The sequence below is a fragment of the Ochlerotatus camptorhynchus genome, unplaced genomic scaffold (genome assembly GCF_037179485.1).
Source record: "Ochlerotatus camptorhynchus isolate MF236.1 unplaced genomic scaffold, CSIRO-AGI_Acam_v1.1 ptg000244l, whole genome shotgun sequence".
NCBI lineage: Eukaryota > Metazoa > Arthropoda > Insecta > Diptera > Culicidae > Ochlerotatus > Ochlerotatus camptorhynchus.
The window spans coordinates 4,468,781-4,489,953 of NW_027040734.1; the positions used below are offsets into that span (position 1 = coordinate 4,468,781).

At 41.5% G+C, this 21,173-nt stretch overlaps 2 protein-coding genes across 2 annotated transcripts; both read right to left on the reverse strand.

Annotated features, from left to right (window-relative positions):
- Positions 1-552: 552 nt before the first annotated feature.
- On the reverse strand, positions 553-1,514 carry LOC135704587 (uncharacterized). Its single transcript, XM_065226047.1, has 3 exons — positions 1,293-1,514; positions 979-1,227; positions 553-920 (listed from the first exon to the last, which is right to left on the reverse strand). The coding sequence occupies exons 1-3, from the start codon at positions 1,423-1,425 to the stop codon at positions 778-780; spliced, it is 525 nt and encodes a 174-aa protein (XP_065082119.1). The 5' UTR covers positions 1,426-1,514; the 3' UTR covers positions 553-777.
- Positions 1,515-1,725: 211 nt separating this feature from the next.
- Positions 1,726-2,475, reverse strand: LOC135704588 (uncharacterized). The gene is made up of 3 exons (XM_065226048.1): positions 2,346-2,475; positions 2,041-2,292; positions 1,726-1,978 (listed from the first exon to the last, which is right to left on the reverse strand). The coding sequence occupies exons 1-3, from the start codon at positions 2,473-2,475 to the stop codon at positions 1,857-1,859; spliced, it is 504 nt and encodes a 167-aa protein (XP_065082120.1). The 3' UTR covers positions 1,726-1,856.
- Positions 2,476-21,173: the final 18,698 nt, after the last annotated feature.

Sequence of the window (21,173 nt, forward strand, 5' to 3'; positions counted from 1 at the left end):
AGTGTAATAACCTGCAGAACAATCATCAAACAGTATATTACCATTGAAATTGCTTGGAGTATTATTCCATGAGCCCATAAACTACGCTATGTTCATCAAATCATGAGTCATTTTTCTCATTTCGAAGTTATTACTTCGCTCCCTAAATTCTTAAAAAATAAAGTGTCTGAAACTTTAATCACAATTTTTTTACTGTGAAAAATGTAATTCATATTACATGACAGTTTTATTAATTTATTTAATAATTTCATAAGATTAAACGATACGAATTCAAATATAACGTAGGTTTAATTAACGAGTAATATGAGATTAAACAGGGATTGCTATCGTATGCAGCTTGAAAAACCGTATTCAAAATTTGAATCTCCTCAAAAGCAAGTTTCCGAAGTTTGAATGTTGGAAGCCCTAGTAAGATAACACTTTTTTGATATATTGGGGGTGTAATTTCAAAAAACCAAAAATAGACTGCGTTACGAAAAAACGTCAGGTTTTGACTACTTCTAAATCTGTCAATAGTGGATGGATTTTAATTCTAAACAAGCCAATCGATTGGAAATTTTTCTATTTTTCTGCTAAATGAACACTGTATCAATTTTCAATAGGTCACTTACCACCGATTGTCTGCAAAAAGCGGTTTCCCTACCACAGTCACCGAATATTGATACCGAGCACGTAATCCTACGTCAAATGTACGGTTGTGTCTTAGATACAACCTCTTACTTTTGTATTCTTTTCGAAAAGTTTTGATATTTACTGTAAAATATAATCTTAGATAGCTCAATTGAAAGATACTTCAGCACTCTCCACTTCACATTCAGCACTCTCCACGTTGAATCGCACGAAATTATTGTCAGCACTCTGCTCCGATTCAAACAGGTGTTTCAGTGCTATCAGCGTCATCATCCCGTGGATCGATCTACCTGCAATCAAAACGGGATTCAGCTATGAATTAATTCTCGAATTCGTTACCCAACTTACAGGTCATCCAAATCATCATAACCGGATTGAAGAACTGTGTATAGTACCAAAACTCCTCGAAAGAATTGGACCAGAACAACATAATCTCGCGTACCAATTGCACCGCCATCACCCCAAAGGCAACGACAATGATTGGGTACGAGAAACGAATGTCCTGCCGATAAATGCCGTACAACAATACTCCAGCAGCTATGGCCCAGCACAGCTCCCTAGGGATAATCACTTCCCACAGACCGTGGATATCCTTATCTGATTGGTAAGACATCATTCATGATATTTTAAAAATTTTAAAAAAATCCAACCTTCGAACTTACAGTAATGCCAGTTATCGATGGAATCGGGATTAGCTATGTGCACGTATATCGTCGTCATTGTGTTGATGATCGTAAGGACACCGATGGCTACGCCCTGGAACAAAAAGAACTGGCGGCGGGTGATGTGTGCCATGTTGCAGTCGGCAGAAAACTGATATTGATGTGCAAATCGCTGTGAAGGAATGCAAGCTTTATACAAAATGTATACACAATACGCGATCAGCGCTATCAGCTAATCTCTACGCAAGTACATACAGTAATGACCAGATTTTTACAGTGGCCTTATTGCACCAAACTATATCATGACGATGCATGAGAAAGATTTGAAATTACGGATATCATCCGTGGAGGGCCTGACAAAATGTTGTCAGTAGTCTTACGGAAGTAAGACTTCCACTAAGGAAATAAAAATAATCCAGTCACTCTCGTTTCATCTCGCAGCGAGATAATATAATATTGAAAATCAATGTAAAACTGAGAACTGATAACAATGTATGAACCATAATCAATGTGAACCCTTCAAATTCAATTCATCTGTGTTTTGTGTCAGCGATTCCTGTCTCCTTAGCCGGCTTCACACGCATCACTATCCGCGTTAAACCGCACGAAATTGTTATCAGCAGTCTGTTCCGATTCGAAGAGGCGCTTCAGTGCCATCAGCGTCATCGTTCCGTGGATCTTTCTACCTACAATCAACAGTTCGGGATTAAATTATCTTTCAATCCTCGAATGCTCGCTTACAACTTACAAATCAACGAAATGATCAAAGCCGGATTGCATAACAGTGTAAAGTAAAAAAACTTGTACGAATACGAATGGACCCAGAACAGCACTATCTCCCGCACCAGTTCCAGTACCAGCCCCCCGATGGCAACGACAATGATTGGGTAGAAGAAACGAATGTCCTGCCGGTGGATACCGTACAACAGTGCCACGGCAGCCACGGCCCAGCACAGCTCCCTAGGGATAATCACTTCCGTCATGCCATGGATATCGCTATCTGTATGGTAAGACTTCATATTAGATAGAAAATTTTAAAACCTTCACACTTACAGTAATCCCAAAGTTCAGGGTGCGGGTGGTCAATTATAAACGAATGTATTGTCGATATCGCGTTGACCATCGCAAAGATACCGATGACTGCGCCTTGGAACAGAATGAACCGGCGGGGGATGCGCTCCATGGTGTAGTCGTTAGGAAACTGATAAGTTAGTTGAAGTTGGTGGAGAATAAAGGGCTGTATGCAAAACGTAGACACAATGCACAGCTTCCGCGAATTGCAACCGGTGTTTACAAACGGCGATCAGCGCTATCAGCTGATTGTGACGGTCGGCTTGAATTCTTGAAATTCATTGCATCTTGGCACGGGATGAACCGAACTCAGTTTAGGCTCATAGGCATCTCCAGGCATTAGAAAAGGGTCAAGTTTTATATTAATGGACCGCTAGTAGTTTTGTACGATAGCTAAGGGTATTTCGACCTTCAAAATAAGTCCAGGTGGACCCTAGGGACCTTAAGGACGAATTTCACGCCAACTCGACTATGGGGTTGGCAGCACCCTCTCAGATTTCAATGAAACTTTGTGGGAATAAAGATATATTTTGCTTAAGAAACTTTACATAATTATTTTTATTTAAATACAAATCAAAACCACCATTTGAAAAGGGCTTAAATTGTTTTTAAAATGATTCTACAAAAAAATATTATTAAAAATTGATAACTCCCATTTTTTGTCAAAAGATGGTTTGTAGAAAATTGTATGAGTTGTCATCAGGCTTCCGGAAATCTCACGCGTACACAAATGCGACAGCGAGCTGTGAGACAGAGCGTCGCATGACTCTCAAATCCATGGTGTGCTACATTAATTGTACAAAAGAGAGACCAGAACGATGCGCGCGACAAGCTACACGCTCTCAACAAATTCAAGCGTTTCAATTTTTTTATGTCTCATCGCATTGCTCTCTCAATGCGACGCATGTATTCAATCACATGCGACTGTTTCATTGCAACATCTCTATGCGCTCTCTCAGGGCGCCATCGCCGTGCGCTGTTTCGCATGCCTTGACTCTCGCGGTCCCATCATATGTGATGTTGTCGGGTGACGAGAGAAGGGACTGGAAGGGTTTGTTCACAGAAGACTTGTGTGCCCTTTTCAAATGAGGTGAAGTTTTTAAATGGTTCCAGAAATATCTTCTAGTATAGATTCAAGCAGACTCAACACATGGTTCCAGAGTTATACTGGAATCACCGTAAGATCACCACTCATGATCCTAGGAAGACGCAATTGCTTTTCGAAAGGATGCTAAAGGAAGGTAAAGGAAGACTACGTGAGCGGTGGATGGCAACCTTACGGTAGTTGGGATCAGGGATGGAAAATCATTTACATTCATTTCGTGCATTCATTTACATTCATTGTCTGTAACTTTTTCCATCAGCAGAATACCGTAAAATGATGTATGAAGCTTTTGTGGCTTTTGATATTAACTACAACTTTTTAAAATAATTAAAATCTGAATCTCTTATGCATGATGAACTAGAGCTGGCAGAACATGTTATTGTTTTTCAGTGAATGCAATTTACATTCACTGAAAAACAATGGTGGGTTCTTATCGCTCTGATTCATCATGCATAAGAGATACCGATTTGAGTCATCTACAAAAGATGTAGCTAATATCAAAACCTTCAAAAGCTGGCAAATGAATGTAAATGAATGCACGAAATGAATGAAAATGATTTCCCATCCCTGGTTGGGATACCGTTAGCATGTTAGCACCCCAAATAATACCGGAATTTCTGTGGAACTATGTGTCCTTCAACAAGTTCTTATGAGGAAATCTTCTAAAATACATTTTTTTGGAAGCCTCTGAAGCTTTCAGCCCATTTGGTGGAAAAATAAACAAGTTATTGCGCATTTGCACCAAATTAGACTCAGAATCCCTCAGAATACTTTTACTCAGACCAGTAAAAATATAAATGGACGATTTTGAATGTAAAATAGCACTACATTTTACTATACAAAATCATATAGTCGGCGTTAAGTCAGAAGCGACTAAGTAGCAAAATGAAAACAAAAAATGAGTTAATGATATCATAAGATCAAGAATTCTCTCAGCTATATTTCACTTTTTCAGCCAGATTTGAAAAATTAGAGTAGCAAGAGAAAACCGTCAAATGATTTGTCCCATTACATAAGACACAATATTGAACAGCCAACTTTAAATTCGTTTTTCTTGAAATCAAAAAAAAAATCACAGTTCGGTCTGACTTGATCGATCATATCAAGACGCTAGTAATGATAGAACTCTGAAGATTAATATTTGTATTTTGTCTTGCTTGAGTGAACACTATTTTAAGGGATTATTTTCAACGCAGAAGTGTACTTTGCTGCAAAAACGTTGGTGGTGACTTCTTATTACATACACACAAGTCTACACTTAAAAATTAACCAAGTTTAACATGTTGTAAATTTGTTCTGTTATGATCAATTGAGTTGAAATCTTGACTCAAAACTTGCTTTTCCATTGTCCTTTGTCCGATCAGCTATGCACAAATTTTAATTTTATTGCCACCTTCCAGCAGGTGCTTCAAAAAATTTGGTATTTCTTATACGTGAAGCTCAAAATAGTTTTGCGTCAAAATTTCAGCTCAATTGATCATAACAGAACACATTTACAACATGTTAAACTTGGCTAATTTGTATGAAAACGACCTTTGTCCGATCAACTTAGCACCTCAGTGTACGTTGGTACGAAATGCTGGATTAAGGTTAATGTAATATATTTAGGAAAAAGTTGTGTCATATCTGTATTACGGATTGTTGCTAAGCTTCTTGCTTCAGGAATTGTATTGAATACCTGTCAATCAACAAACTTACTACGACAGCAACTGAATTCTTCAGATGTGTTAGTGCTCACAGGATAGTTCATATCAGCCACCATGATGCTGAATTGAAACAATCAATTTGTGACGACAGATTTCTAAATAGTCCTAGTGTTAGTACCGTGGACCCTCGGTGAAATAAAAAAAAAAGCATATGTATTAACGAGCAAATAAACCACAACTTGATTGTACATTTCACCAAAGTCACATCTCTTCCTTCGTTCGTTATGAATGGGCTATTTTTCAAGTTAATTCTTTAATCAACGAAAATTGCCGCTAGGAAAACTTTGTTGGTCATAACCATCCGACACCTATTCTCCATGTTCGATAAGAGTGTAGTAGCTAGGTCGCTTTCCATCGTTTTCAAAACAAAACAACACTTTTCCCACATCAAGAACACGAGTTGGTCTTCCAGTTGTGTTTGTTATTTTGATGTCGCATTGAAACGTCGCTTAGCGACGTCTCATTGCGAAAAGCGCATGAGCTTCGGCTCACGCGACGTCGCATGATACTCGTTCTCATGAAACGCATACATCCGGAAATGTGATGTGCTTACAAAACAGTGCGACACACTGACATTATGAGAATGTGAGATGCGACAAAACTGAAGAGAGAGAAACAGAGTGCTACAAATCTCTTGCGCATGAGACTGCTATGACTATGAGACTATTCGTATTGCGTCTCGCATACGGTAGCGCGCGCACTGGAAGCCTGGTTGTCATACTAAATTTAAAATTATTTAAAAAAAAACTGTTTCGTTCTTGCACTGAATGAAATATAAGCATATGAATTTCATTCCAAGTGAGTTAATTTCAATGAGTACAGAGAGAGGTGAAGCAGATCGTGAAATGTTGTTGTATTACTAAACCAAAAAATCAACGTAAACGCAATTAGTGACGACAGTAAGTGCTTGTATCGTACAGGAGTTTCACTCACACAACTTAACCGATTACTTCACCTAGGTAATCCAGCTCATTGGTAGCAAATCACAAGATATTTTCCTACTATAGACTGTTCCAGAAAGTATAAGCACACCTTATTTTGACGGTCACTTTGAATATAATGAAATATTTCAACATGTTTTGGCTGCGTCCTTTTGTTTGCTCATTTCTGAATGACATAGCATCAAAAAAGTGCTCAGTTTTGTGTTTGTGTTTCCTGTGAAACCACGGGCCCGCAAACTCTACGATTCGTTTTTTTTTTCTATCTGTTTATTTGTAAGGCTCATATGTCTAGAAAGACTCAACAAAAACAATTCAAATATTTTTGTCTCGTTCATTTTGCTGCCTAGCCTCTCGTTCATTTTGCTGGGTAGCCTTGTACCTAGCATCCACCTTCTGCTTGTAATCCTCGATCAAAGCACGTTTCTGCAGTTCATCTTCAATCCACTCAAACGACGGGATCTAGTATGGTCGCTGCGTGTAGGGACAAATGTAACTCACGGTAGTCAGGGTGCAATCACTATCACTGGAAGTTGGTTCGTTCGTGTTAACTTTTTTCGTATGGTTGATTGTTGTTTCCGATTCGACGGACCTTTGTCGCTTGTTCATCACTGCTCTATTGTTTATGTGTAGATCTGCATCAGTTGCCGGTTTAGGAAGAAAAGGCCACTGCTTATCTTTAGCTGCGTCCGCAAGCTTGCTATTGCCGTTGGTCTTCGTTTTGTTGTTGATGTTACTGTTGCTGTGATTTTTATCGCTGCTGGTGTTATTTTTCCCCATTTCCGATTGAGAATTCTGTTTTTTTGCTGCTGCTACCGCTGTTGCTACTTCGTAGCAACGTTGTTTCGGGTGAGATTTTCGGTCACAGTTACGGCAAGTTTTGACTTGGTTTTTGTATGACACCAAAGTCACTTCGTCGTCCACAGTAATGTAAGAGGGAATCGGATGATTAAGCTTCATCCTTACGACCCGAACTCCATTAATGAAGCCTGGAAAGTAGCTTTTCCAAACTTCACTTCTGATTGCAATTATCTCACCATACTGGCGCATATGGTCAACGATAACCACATTATCCATATCCGACGGGAGATCGTGAATCCGTACGTCAACAGCACTGCTCTCGACGTAGATGGGTAATGGAAAATGTTTCCCCTCACTTTCAATACAATGCTTCAAATGATGGGCTGAAGCAATGTTATCGGCCGCGTCCTAGTCTCGCATACCCAGGTACACAACGTTCTTTACGTTGTGAGGCTGGATACTTGTCACAAGCGACATATCGAGCTGCAGCTCATTGTCCAAGAATGTTTTTATGACCGAAATACACGGTCGCTTGGGAAGGATCGATGTGTCTAATACGACACAGTTTTCTCGTAACACTTTCATAGTAAAGTAAAAAGCACACACTCGCACGCCGCACAAAAGAATCTCGAATGTAGTGTCTGGTGATAAAGCGACTGATCGGTTCGAGAGATGGATAGCAACTGTCTACGATTCGTTATTGTGTCAAAATTCTGCACACTTAAAAATAACTAGTTTTACACGAGACGTAATCCATTTTTGACGTAAATTATGGAACGTAAACAAACATGTCATGTAAAATTAAGTGTTCCCAAACCGAAACATACGCAACTCGACGAAAAGTACGATTGATTGAATTTATTTTCTCGTTTCTTTCAACTGATTCTTGTGTCATTTGGGCCGCTTGCATGTGTCAGTCTCAGGGCACCGAAATTTACATGACTTTTTGGTAGTGTGTGGGTGTATAATAATGGACGACGAAACGTACGTGAAACTAGATTACAAAACGCTTCCCGGACCACAATTCTATACTGTAAGCGAAGGCAAGGACATCCCCGAAACGGAAAAGGCAATTTTTACCGAAAAATTCGGTAAGAAGGTTATGGTTTGGCAGGCAATATGCGAGTGTGGTAAAACATCTAGTTCGTACATCACAACGGAGACGATGAACACTCAGAAATACGTTAAGGAATGTCTCCAGAAGCGATTGTTGCCGATGATCAGGCAGCACGAAGGTCAAGTAGTATTTTGGCCTGATTTGGCGTCATGTCATTACGCAAAGGACACTTTAGAATGGTACAAAAGTCAAAATGTATGTTTCGTGCCGAAAGACATGAATCCGCCGAACTGCCCGGAGGCACGGCCAATCGAGACTTTTTGGGCTTTAACCAAAGCAAAGCTTCGAAAATTAATAAAACCAGCGGACGACATCCAAAAATTCAAAAAAGATTGGCCAAAAGTGGTCAAAATGGTGGGAAGTACCACTGTGCAGAAGCTAATGGGTCATGTTCGAGGAAAAGTTAGGAGTCTTGGCTATGATTCAATATGTTGATTAAACGAGAGTAAGATATCATTTGAAATACATATACAAATATGATTTGCCAAATAAAATCACGCTTGCAATTGCTCATTACAGCTAAAATGCTATTTTCCGTTATTATGAAACAATGGGATACTATAATGATAATTTTTATTTGTAAGATGCCAGAAGACGCGGTAAAGATTGTATATGACATATAAAATTTGTCAATTTTGCTTTCAGAAGGTCACAACTAGCGATTAGCTGTAACGATGAGCAACGCGATGAGCGAGCAATCAGCGATAATTTTTTATTTATTTTTTACAGTGGTGAATCTGCTCACAGACACCTGAGAAGGAACTCAGGGTGTGGGGATGGGAGAATTTCACTCCCGACCCACTAAACCTTACCCTGTGCGCATGGCCCTTGACCTGGTAATGACCTGCATGGTAGTGACCATTACCCGATCCGTATACAGCTTTCCGTAGGCGCGGCCCCTCCAACGACTCGGAGACCCAGATGGTGCTACGAGGAAGCCAACTGGGACGCCTTCAGGGAAAAATCTGACGCTCTCCTTCAGCAACGCGATCCGAACGACATCTCGCGTTTCACGGAAGTACTCTACGAAGCTGCAACAGTATCTATCCCAAGGACGGGTAGCGTACCCGGGCGAAAAACCCTACGTTGGTGGAACGAGGATACCAAATGTGCGGTGAAAGCGCGATGCAAAGCTTTACGCCGGCTTAAGCGTCTCGCATTAGACGACCCTGGGAGGGAGGAAGCGCTAAAGTTTTACCGAGAACGCCATCTCCCCCAGCAAAGTAAAATATCAAATTGATAACAAGTTCTATTACCCGGTTAACACTTTTTGATAACTGAATATGTTATCATTATGGTTTAATAAACAGCCAACATAACAAAAATGATAGCAAAAAATTGCTCGTTGGATATCACAAAAATCACTAATTTTGTTACCATTGATAATATCTTGATAACACATTCTGTAAGCCATACAAATTTCTTCCATAAATTTCAAATCATGTTATCATTTTAATATCAAAGCCTTACACTGATAGCTGAAATATGATTAGGGATACAAAGCACTATTTTTTATTGTTTCAATGTGAATAATATTTAATGTTTTGAACTAACCTTGCATCGTTAATAAATATATAGTGAATTTTCATGATAACAACTGATAGCAAAATTGATCAAGGCTGATAACTAAATAAGTTATGCGATAACAACTGAAAACAAAATGATATCTGGGATAACAAGACTTGTTATCTAGATGATATCGAGTTGTTATTCTACTTTGCTCGGGTCTCGTGCAGACAGGTGATCCGTGACGCAAAGCGATATAGCTGGATGGATTTCTTGGATTCAATCGACGAATCCCAATCGTCGAGTGAATTGTGGCAAGCGGCGGTCTACTCCACCTACTATCCAAGCTCATGGCACCTCGATCTCAGAACCGAAGGACATCGCCGACGAATTAGGAAAATATTTTGCCGGCCTGTCTACTGTCAGTGGCTACGACAGGGGTTTCGTCCAGCGCGTCAAACCTTTCACAAGCAGCATTTGCGACTTGCGAATTCCACCCGATGTTCCTGCTCTCCAGATCAACGAAGTTCTTACATTCCGGGACCTCCAATTTGCACTCGGCAGCAGTATTGGTAAATCTGCCCGGCCGGACGAGATTGGATACCCGGCATCAAAAAACCTCTCCCTCGACGGAAAAACGAGGCTACTCGCCCTCTTCAACGATCTATGGCTCACTGACTCGTAGCTTGGTAGTGCCCATTTCGAAGAACAACACGGCGAGTGAAAAAGCCTCCTCCTTTAGGCCGATTGCGCTGCGCGGCAAAAGTGATGGGGAGAATGGTAAATCGTCGTCTAAAGAAGTTCCTGGAGTCAAACGGCCTCCTTGACGAACGGTAGCATGCGTTCCGGCAAGAACACGGCTCCTCCACTTACTTTGCAGCCCTCGGGAACGTACTTAAGGAAGCCCAGGACAACGGTCACCATGCGGAGTTAGTCTCCCTTGATATTTCAAAGGCGTTCAACAGGACATGGACACCTGGTGTCACCAGGCAGCTCATCGGCTGGGGCCTGGAAGGTCACATCACACATTTTGTACGAAATTTCCTCCTCGATCGTTCCTTCCAGGTGACTGTCGGGAACACTCGCTCGTATCCGTTCCCCGAAGAAACTGGAGTGCCCCAGGGGTCCGTCATAGCGGTAACGCTATTCCTGATGGCAATGAACGGGGCATTCAGCCGATTGCCCAAGAACGTACACGTAATCGTTTATGCCGACGACATACTCATCGTCGTAACGGGACGAACGACTAAGCGGACCAGGAACATAGCTCAAGCAGCAGTCTCCGCCGTCAGCAGGTGGGTGCTTTCGGTTGGTTTCCAGCTCTCCGCTCCGAAGAGTGAACGGTGCCATATCTGTCACTCGGGCCATCTGATTCGAGGACCAACGATCACCATCCAAGATCCCCTGATTCCGCTCAAGAAAACAGTGCGTGTTCTGGCGGTAGTACTGGATCGCACCCTAAGCTTCAACCAGCACTTAAGGATGGTGAAAGAAAACTGTCGTAGCCGCATCAACATAGTCAGGACAATTTCCCGCCCGCATCGCTCCAGCAACCGTGAGATACGACTTCATGTCACTCGGGCTGCTATCGACAGTCGACTTTTCTATAGCCTCGAAATAACCTGCTTAGCCACCGAGAAGCTCAACCACACCCTCGCTCCGGTATACAATACCTACGTACGCATCGTATCCGGCCTTCTCCTTTCCACGTCTGCAGACGCCGCATGTGTGCAAATTGGAATCCTCCCTTTCCGCTATCGATCTGCTGCAGAAATTGCTACGAAAGCCGCTGCCCTCGCTGCTAAGACATCCGGGAATGAAACGGTCTTTCTCCTCAACTAGGGGAACAGAGCCCTCCGCACTGCAGCCAACCATGACCTCTCCCCGGTGGCCAGGGTCCACTGGAGTTGGCGATCAAACGTCGTCAAAATTGATAAGCGGATTAAGAGTGGATTCCAAGCCGGTGATAACTCTGTAGTTTTGAGACGTTCTGTTGTAGAGCTTCTCGGGTCGGTTTATCCGGGGCACGTTCATCGTTTTACGGACGGATCGCGGTCGCGTGGGCTGGAGTTGGACTCGGAGTGGCAGGACCGAACACTGCAACGAGTCAAAGTCTACCGGAGGAGTGTTCCGTCTTTTCCGCTGAAGCCGCAGCTATTCTAGACGCAGCCATCACTCCGGCAGATCAACCGTATTAACTGACTCACACAACGTCATCCAAGCGCTGGAAGCCGAAGCCCCGAGCCACCCCTGGATACAAGCCATTACACGGTACGCCCCACCTTCAACCGTCTTTACGTGGATCCCCGGACACTGCAGTGTTCCCGAAAACGAGGCTGCGGACAGACTGGCGGGATCTGGCGCATCCCGTCCCCGCTACACCAGGAACGTACCCCTCCTCGACGTCAGGCGTTGAATTGTGGATACCATTATGGAAGTCTGGCAGCAGGATAGAGAACCGTACGCTCCTGGCTGGACAGTCAAAAGTACAAGGACCAGCGGATCATCTCAAGACTCCGAACCGGCCATGCGATGGACACCTTTCCGCAAGGTCTGTTCAATCTGCAGCATCCCCGCCTCGGTGGAACACGTGCTGTGTGTCTGCTACGCGAACAACATGGACTTCCGGAGAACATCAGTAATCTGCTTGGTTACGACCCCTCGACGTTGGCTCCGCTGATCGCCTTTCTGAAAGAAGCCCACTTGTATGACCAAATCTAGCCCCCCCGTCGGTGGCTGCACTGATCGTGTGTTCCTCACGTTTCTGTCTCCTACGGTGGAGCTCTACCTTGTTCGCGCACCCAGTCCTCACCACAGCCCCGATTTAATCCTCACCAGGCATGGAAAATCATTTACATTCGTTTCATGCATTCATTTACATTCATTTGCCTCTAACTTTTTTCATCAACAGAATTCCGCAAAATGATGTATTGACTTTTTGTAGATTTTGTTGTTAACTACAACTTTTGTCTGTAACTCAAATCTGTATCTCTTATGCATCACGAATTAGAGCGGGCAGAACTTGTTACTGTTTTGCAGAATTCTGTTGATGAGAAAAGTTAAGGGCAAATGAATGTAATGAATGCACGAAATTAATGCAAATGATTTTCCATGCCTGATCCTCACCTTACATTAAGTTTTTAAAATGTTGTCTGTCTCGTTCGTTGGGTAATCCGAGCCGGTTATACGTCACGTTCATGTCAAATTGAAACCTATTTTTTAGGCAGGATCTAGCCTGACCATCTGCTGTATACCGTGATGAACTAGCCTACGGAAAAAAATAATCGCTGAAACTGTATGAATTGTCGCGCATTTCTGTTGCTCATTGCATACCAGGGGAAAACTTAATCATATTTTGTCGTGCAGTGTTGTGGTTTTTAGATGCACGATGACCCTGGAGGGATTGATAGACAGAATGTCATGGGTTTAATCCTAAGCTCTACCACAGCAGAATAAACCGCTATCCTTTGGTTCCAAGAGCATAAAGCGCAGTTAATGACCAAAAGTCGAATTTAAATTTAAACCACCAATTTCGGAGAGGGTGTATGCGTGATCCAGATTTGAAGACATTACTGGCTGCTTTATGGAACGTCACTTCTTTGAGTAGCTTTTTGTTTAGTCTATCGTTTCACGTTTTTGACATTAATTTGTATTAACATTGTTGATTAAAATCTTATTCATCGTAGTACATATACATATCACCCCAAAACGCACGAAGGTTATGATTCAATCGTTTTGCTGAGGTATAGCCAAAATAGTAAAACATGGACAATATAGCGTGTCGATAACCACAGCGGATTGAGATAATTATTTCGGAGGATCTTCACTTATTTCTTCTTAATTCACAGTTCAATTTATTTTGATTAACTTTAAACTAATTAACTTTAAACTAATTAACTTTACTTAAATTTATTTCAATTTCACTTTGTACTTTATGAAATTCTCACTGTCCAATTTTTGTCGTCTCAACCACTCGGCACTGATGATAAGGGCTCCGTCTATATGATGGTAGAACAACCAAAGAGGTTTATTTATGCTGCGGCGGTTCCTTTTATAGCTGTCAGTTAACGGAAGAAAGAGAAGGAACAGTCGGAACTGCACAAACGTCAATAAACGCACAGTTCTGCTGCACGGTCGATCCCATAATCGATGAACGGGGAGTGGTAGTTTGATGGCGAGATTGATGATCGATGATGCCCACTGACGTATAGGTGTCTCTGCTCGCATATGCGAACATAACGTATTACTAATAAATCCAAAATCATTTTTTGTTTTTTTTTCGTGTGCTTAATTTTTGATTTTTCGTGTGCTTAGTTTTTAATCATGAAGATTAAATGTGTAACAGACGTATGTATTGACGAATTTCAAATTTATTGGCGCCAATTGAAACTACAGACTTTAAAGACTTATTTATAATCAAAAGGTTTGAAATGTATTGATAAATTCCTGAGTGATGATTTTTCAAACATTTACAATTTTCCGTTAGACATTTTATCGGAGGCATCGTGCCGCTGATTTACGATGTCATTTTTCAATAATTTAAGACCTTTCTAAAGCTCTCGTTAAATCATCAACAAATGCAGCAATATTGACATTTAATAATCTCCAAATAAAAAAGGAATAGGTTGTATCCACGACACGACCGTAGATTTGACGTAGGATTACGTGCTCGGTATCAGTATTCGGCGACTGTGTTTGGGAATCAATTTTTCCCATCACGGAAATGCCCCGTTTTCTGATGATAAAATAACGTATTTTTGTGCATAATACATATACACAAAAGATTTTTTTTTGCGTCCTGGAGGAAACCTTGCCTTAATTCGAAGTGTTTCTGGTTAGTTTGCAAGGTCATGTGGTATTCGGTCATTGCGAGATTTTTTATGTGCCACTTCAATACTGTTTCGCATTTGACCACAAACGTTTGGTTTCTGGGTACATTATCAAAGAGCTTTGGGGGTGATGTGGTTGACAGCAAGGCGAGCGATCGTCCAATAAAAATTAAATCTTAAACAACAATAATGTATGGTGGTCCTGAAAAGAACCGTTTTGTCGTAATGGTTGAGTAATGCTGATCTATTAGGGTTCAACACGAGTGTGTGCGGCGAGCTGTATGTTGTTTAGAACGAGGGTGATTCGCTTGGCATAGATGGCTCACAGCGGCTCACGAGGAGCAACTGAATCCGATCAGTAGCGGTTTGGCTTCTTCCTCCTTCTTCGATAAATCGGGGGCTCTTGAGGGCAGCCTTGATAGCTAGCTGCTTACGGGGAGCCTTTCGTTGTGTACTGGAGAAAAATGTACAACGCCACGCACCGCAAGCACTGCTGCTGCTGACGGCAGGATACCACCAGTCACTAAACGCGGTGATTGTATCGAGACCGGGTGGAATTCGGATTTGAAATCTATGTTAAGGAAAGCACTATTCTCAAGCAATCTGTGATCATTTTGATCACCATTGCAACAGTTGGAAATTTGTGTAATTTACAATAGTGACCTTTTGAAAATTGATAAAGTGCTCATTTTAGCAGACTCGTAGAAACATTTCCAATCCACTGGCTTATTTAGAATTAAAATCCATCAGCTATTGACAGAGTTATAACTGCTCAAAATCTGACCACTTTCCGTAACGCGATCGATTTTGGACTTTGGAAATTGCACCCTCAATATGTTGCCGAAAGACGTAATCCTACGTCAAAAAATACAACTCCCGTCAGATCCAACTGATACAACCCCATTAGAAAGAACGACCTACAGCTTCAAACAAGCAGAAGTCACAGAGTCCATCATTCATCATGCACGGCGGACAAAATTTATATTGAATTAAAAGAAAAGTCATCTTCAAACACCACAGCCCGGTCACCTGCTGCTGCCATAGCTAATTGATCGACCTTCAGCTGGACCCACCGCTGCCTGCTTCTGCCGTAGCAGGTTGTTGCTAGCAGCAGTTAAAATAGACACAGAGCCACTCCACGTGAACGACGCCGGAGAGGCGTGTAGCTCTTGTTTGCAAATAAGGACCCACCGCGCAACTACCTACAACAACACGGCATGCGTCAGTTGCCTGTGCAGTCACTAGTCAATCTGGGTCGGGAAATTCCGCATCTTGTGGCCCATTCATGCTCAACGATCGATGGCCAAACGCTTCACTCGCTGTTCAATGACCATCTCACAGTCATCGTCGTCAGGGCGAAATCAATCGGAGCTTGGCAATAGATTATCCGAGCTGGAAATGAGCTCTTTTATGATCGGCGTAGATCATCTCCCCTCAATGATGGCCATGCACGCGTCCATAGTTTAGCTGGACAGATTTGACCTACACTCGAGCAGTCGAGCTAGGCTCGCTCGCACACAGGCGCAGACAGGAGGGACATTCAGAATGATGGATTTTGTAATGTGATCTGTGCCGCTCGGGTGGTAATTAAAGAAGACAAATGTCAAGCGATCAGAATCATTCTAGCCGGCAGGCAGGAGGATGTTCGTAGAAAATGAAAGGCATATATGGAAATCATGCGACGGTCATTTGTTACGGAATTAGCAGCTCATTGCCATCGAACCGGATCACAACCTTAGCAAATACTAACCATTATTATAAGTGTCTGGTTCCCGGTTGATTATCGAAATCCCATTCATAGCAGCGTTGTCCTTGAGCTATTTGATGCAAAACATACATGCCCATCGCTCTTGCAACACACACAGAGCTACGACGATCCTCGCGGGACGAAAAGTCAAAGTTAACAATCATCATGACCGCTCCAGTAGCGGTGGCAGCGGCAGCAGCAGTAACAGAAGATGATGATTATGCAATCGTTTGTAACGGTACCACCGCGGCGATGGAGATGACGGAGCTTCTGCCTCTCAACCTCCCATTTCCCATAGACGCGTCCCCATGTAGGTAGATATATCGCTAGACTCTGGCAGGGCCCGGCGTGGTTGAAAGTGAAAGTGACGTGAGCCCGCAAACTCGTCGCCTGGGGCTGGTGATGAAGATGCACCACGCCACAAAAATTAGAGGTCAACCTCGGGAGGTCCGACATCTATACACGACTGGCCCCGCGACTGGCATGCGACTTTCGAAGGTTTTATTGGAACGCACCTTGCAAGTTGCACAGTAAACTCGCGGCAGCATCTTCATCTTTCTTTGGAAATGTATGACAAATTTCGTGTCTCGCGTGTCCAATTCTCATGAGACCGACGCCGGCGATCGTCGTCGTCATCATTATTCTCGTCCAGCGTTGCAACCGCAGTAATATGTGATAATAAATGAATCTGCGTTTTTTTTTTTTTTTTTTGTTAATCGTTTTCGCTCGAGCGAAACCCAACCAGTCAGTGGTGAGCGGCGCGGAATAGCGAGATGATACAACACGCACTCATGCCGGTAGATGGGGGATGCGAGCCGATGCATGCATATGAGCGAGAATTGATTGGCCCTGACCTTGGACGTAGATAATAATGTGTGTCAACTGATGAAGATGTTGGAACCGCGCTAGGATGAAAGGCCTTTACCGTCTGCTCCTCCAGGAAAGTATACAGCTCCCGTTTAACGGTTGCTTCCTCATACACGGTCCGCCGTGGCGTTACCGGTAATGATTCAAATTTCGGCAACACATCGTCGTCTTTAATAACGACTTCGCTGAACAACTACTATGGTAGTAATCACCAGTAATGGCAGATTTTCGGAAAAATATCGGTTGACGTAAATAAACGATTTACGATTTCGATCTGGTAGTTCTAGTGGAGCAGTTACACGCCAAATGATGAATCGAATAAACTCGACCTTCTCCGATTTCAAAATGCCATCTCTGATTTGTTTTCAAAAAATAGTAATAACAAAACGTAAATTCTGATCGAAATATCGTCTAATGCTATAAAATAAAGATAATTTATTTTATAAATCGCAAGTAAAAATAACTGTAACTATTTATAACCTAAATATCTCAAAATGTCCTTGTTCTGTTAACGATTTTTTAGTTAAAAATAAACTCATTAAAATGCGAACTTTTGAATGTTTAAAATTATGAGTACTTCAAAATTGAAATATATCGTAAATAGAACAAGGGCTTTTTTAAAATGTTTGAATATTTTGTGAAAAGGTTTTTGATGTAATTTATATTTAAACAACGTTGGAGACATTTATATTATTTTCTGTGAAACATACACAGACCAGCATACTAACAAAAAGTTAAAAAAAAACTGTCCCAAAGTTCTTATTCAAAGTTTTTTGTCAGTTTTTTGTCAGTTTTCCAATGTTTATGGCTTTGAATAGACATTGCATTTTTCATAAGTTTTAAATAAATGAATCGGATAACTTTTTTTTAGATGATTGGGTCTTAACATTTTTTTTTTTAATTTTTAGTTAAAATGAATAAATAGGTGAAATGGCTTTAATGCTGGCCTATGGATCTGAGATTGGGCACATCCGAGGGGGGCGTCACATCCAAATTATCTCCATTTTATCATAAACCATACTCAGTCTTTATTTATGTAATCACTATGTACTATCTGTATCCATCTGTGACATCTACTTCCATCGAATTTCGCATCTTTCATCTTTCTTCTAGGGGCATCCCACTCTAAACTTCATACCAAATATCAATAAAATATTTTTAAGTTTCACGCAAGTATTCTTAGATATTTTTAAGTATTTTTAACCTTGGCTAGATTTTCATCGTAGTAACACTTGTTTTTTTATGATCTGTTGCTAGTGCAGTTGTTTGTTGTCAGTCGTCTTGTATTTATAAAAAAAATCATATGAGTGTATTTCTATCGTTTTATTTATTATGTGTATACAATAGTATTATTTAGATTTTTCAGCAATTCAGATTTCAAAAATGCATAGCTTCGATTTTAACTGTATCTTCCGATCGAGTGATATCTTAAATTGTTTAATGGCTCACATATAAGATCCAGCTGATGAATGAGTATTAAATTTTCTACACATGATAACTACCAGCGAGCAGCAGATCATCTGACTACGTATATTTTCTTTTGCAGAATATTCTGATTCCAAGCAGACCAAGAGAATACTGCGTGGAGAAAGCGCTGATAAATTTTTAGGAGCGCAAAAAACGCCTGAGAAAATTTAGGAAGGGAAGTTTGTTGATCCACTGGATGTGATTCGTTTCTTGCCGGAAGCTTTTGGCCATGTGTATTATTGAATCAACTACCAGAATGTAAATTTTTTTAAAGTCATGAAATTATAGCAACACATTGAACATATCATATTGTTTGTTTTTATTATACGTATGAAAAAATAAAGAAAACTAAATCCGATAATTTAAATCATTCTGTATATGTTTATCAACTGTGTTCAGTTCACTGGCCTTTTTGATATATTCTCTACTGTAATAAACATGTTCTGTGTTTAGAAGCTGGGAAGCTAAGAGATCTGGGTACGAGTAATACACCCATATTCTCGTTTAAAATACTGTTCGAACGTGAACGAGAATATGGGTGATAGTATGGTCGCATGGTTTCGTCACATCTAATTATGCGTTTAATAGGCGAGCGTTGTCATTGTCACATAGCCAAGAACGTAGCGGACTAAAAGAATAACATTTTTTTTTTTTTTTTTTTTTTATTAATTACTTTATTTGTACAGGCTCAATCGAATAAGCTTTACAGAGCCGAGTTATCATTTTTGTTATACATTATTGATTTCTTATATTTAAAGTTAAAGGAGCTGGACCGGATACTCGCGGTTGTCTCGAGGTTAGTGGGGGGGATTCACAATTTTTTTTGGATGGGAAAAGGGAGAGGGAGGTTTGAAATGTGGTTTACGATACAAATATTTAATTAATCCTAAAACATGAACTAATTTCTATTCATCTTGAAAACAAACATAAAAAAACCCACACGTACAAAATACAAACTAAACACAAGGTATATAAAACTTACAATCTAATGTTAATATTCTTAAAGTAAACATATATGAGTTTCATAAACTCCAGATCGCGTCTAGCCAGAATATCCCGAACTGGAACATTAGGTTGTCTACCTCGAGCCCGAAGGGAATCGTACAGTTCAGATCTGACTCCGCGATGCTCAGCACAAGACCAAATAATGTGATCTGCGTCCTGGTAACCTTGTCCACATTCACAGAGATTGCTGTCCTTTAGCCCAACACGGAACAAGTGAGCGTTTAACGAATAGTGATTGGACATGAGGCGAGACATCATACGAATGAAGTCTCGACCCACATCCAACCCCTTGAACCAAGAACTCTTCGACACCTTAGGGATGATCGAGAATAGCCATCGTCCCAAACTCCCTTCACTCCACTTATTCTGCCAGCTGACGAGTGACTGTTGACGATAAATGAAGAAAAATTGATCGTAGGCGATTTGTCGATCGTAAATATCGCCTTCCATAGCGCCCACCTTAGCAAGTGAGTCAGCCATCTCATTGCCCGGAATCGAGCAATGAGATGGGACCCATGCAAAGGTGATGACAAAAGATCTTAAAGATAAAGCACTTAAAAGCTCTCGTATTTTCATGAGAAAATACGAGGAGTGCTTTACCGGCCTCATAGAGCGAATAGCCTCGACAGAACTGAGACTATCCGTAAAAATAAAATAATGATCTGGTGCAAGTGAGGCGATCGTTTCTAGCGTACAATGTATTGCCGCCAGCTCAGCAACATATACGGAACAAGGAGCTTGAAGCATTCGAGAGGCGCTATGAAATTCGTTAAAAATACCAAAACCAGCGGACGACTCTATTAGTGATCCATCTGTGAAGAACGATCTTGCGGAATCAACTTGGCCAAACTTTGCAGCGTAAATTGACGGAACAATCATGGAACGATGATGTTCTGGGATCCCACGAATCTCCCGCGTCATAGATAAATCAAAACTAACTGAATTGCCGAGGTCGGAGAAGCATACACGATGAGGATTATGCTGTGAAGGGCTGACATCCTGTGTTATGTACACGTAGTACAATGACATAAAACGAGTTTGAGGGTTCAGCTCAAGAAGCTTTTCAAAGTTTGCAATCACCAGTGGGTTCATAACTTCACAACGGGTGAGGAGCCTGAGGGATAATTCCGAAAACCGATCAGAGAGTGGCAACATGCCCGCTAACACTTCGAGACTCATCGTATGAGTCGAGTGCATGCATCCTAACGCGATACGAAGACAACGATACTGGATACGTTCCAGTTTGATGATGTGAGTTTTAGCCGCCGACTGGAAATAAAAACTACCGTATTCTAAAACCGATAAAATCGTTGTCCGGTACAACGTTAGAAGATCTTGCGGATGGGCTCCCCACCACGTTCCGGTAATTGTTCGGAGAAAATTGATCCTTTGTTGGCATTTTCGTCTCAGATACTCAATGTGGGATCTCCAGGTGCATTTTGAATCGAACCAGACCCCAAGATATTTGAAGGACATAGAATGAGTGATCGGCTTACCCAAAAGTTGAAGCTTTGGTTGTGCTGGGCTATGCTTCCTAGAAAAAACGACCAACTCAGTTTTCTCCGTGGAGAATTCGATACCTAGCTGAATAGCCCAAGTAGACAAATTGTCCAAGGTATCCTGTAAGGGTCCTTGCAGTTCGACCCCTTTGGGCCCTGTCATAGACACTACGCCGTCATCTGCAAGTTGTCTCAACGTGCAATTGTCACTTAGACAATTGTC

Bases quoted from the DNA above. Each gene is read 5' to 3' on its own strand.
- LOC135704587 (XM_065226047.1), bottom strand. From the start codon at position 1,425: ATGGCACACATCACCCGCCGCCAGTTCTTTTTGTTCCAGGGCGTAGCC. The intron at 1,228-1,292 runs GTAAGTTCGAAG...CTTACCAATCAG, and splicing joins CATCGATAACTGGCATTACT to ATAAGGATATCCACGGTCTG. The intron at 921-978 runs GTAAGTTGGGTA...TTTTGATTGCAG, and splicing joins TATGATGATTTGGATGACCT to GTAGATCGATCCACGGGATG.
- LOC135704588 (XM_065226048.1), bottom strand. From the start codon at position 2,475: ATGGAGCGCATCCCCCGCCGGTTCATTCTGTTCCAAGGCGCAGTCATC. The intron at 2,293-2,345 runs GTAAGTGTGAAG...CTTACCATACAG, and splicing joins CCCTGAACTTTGGGATTACT to ATAGCGATATCCATGGCATG. The intron at 1,979-2,040 runs GTAAGTTGTAAG...TGTTGATTGTAG, and splicing joins TTTGATCATTTCGTTGATTT to GTAGAAAGATCCACGGAACG.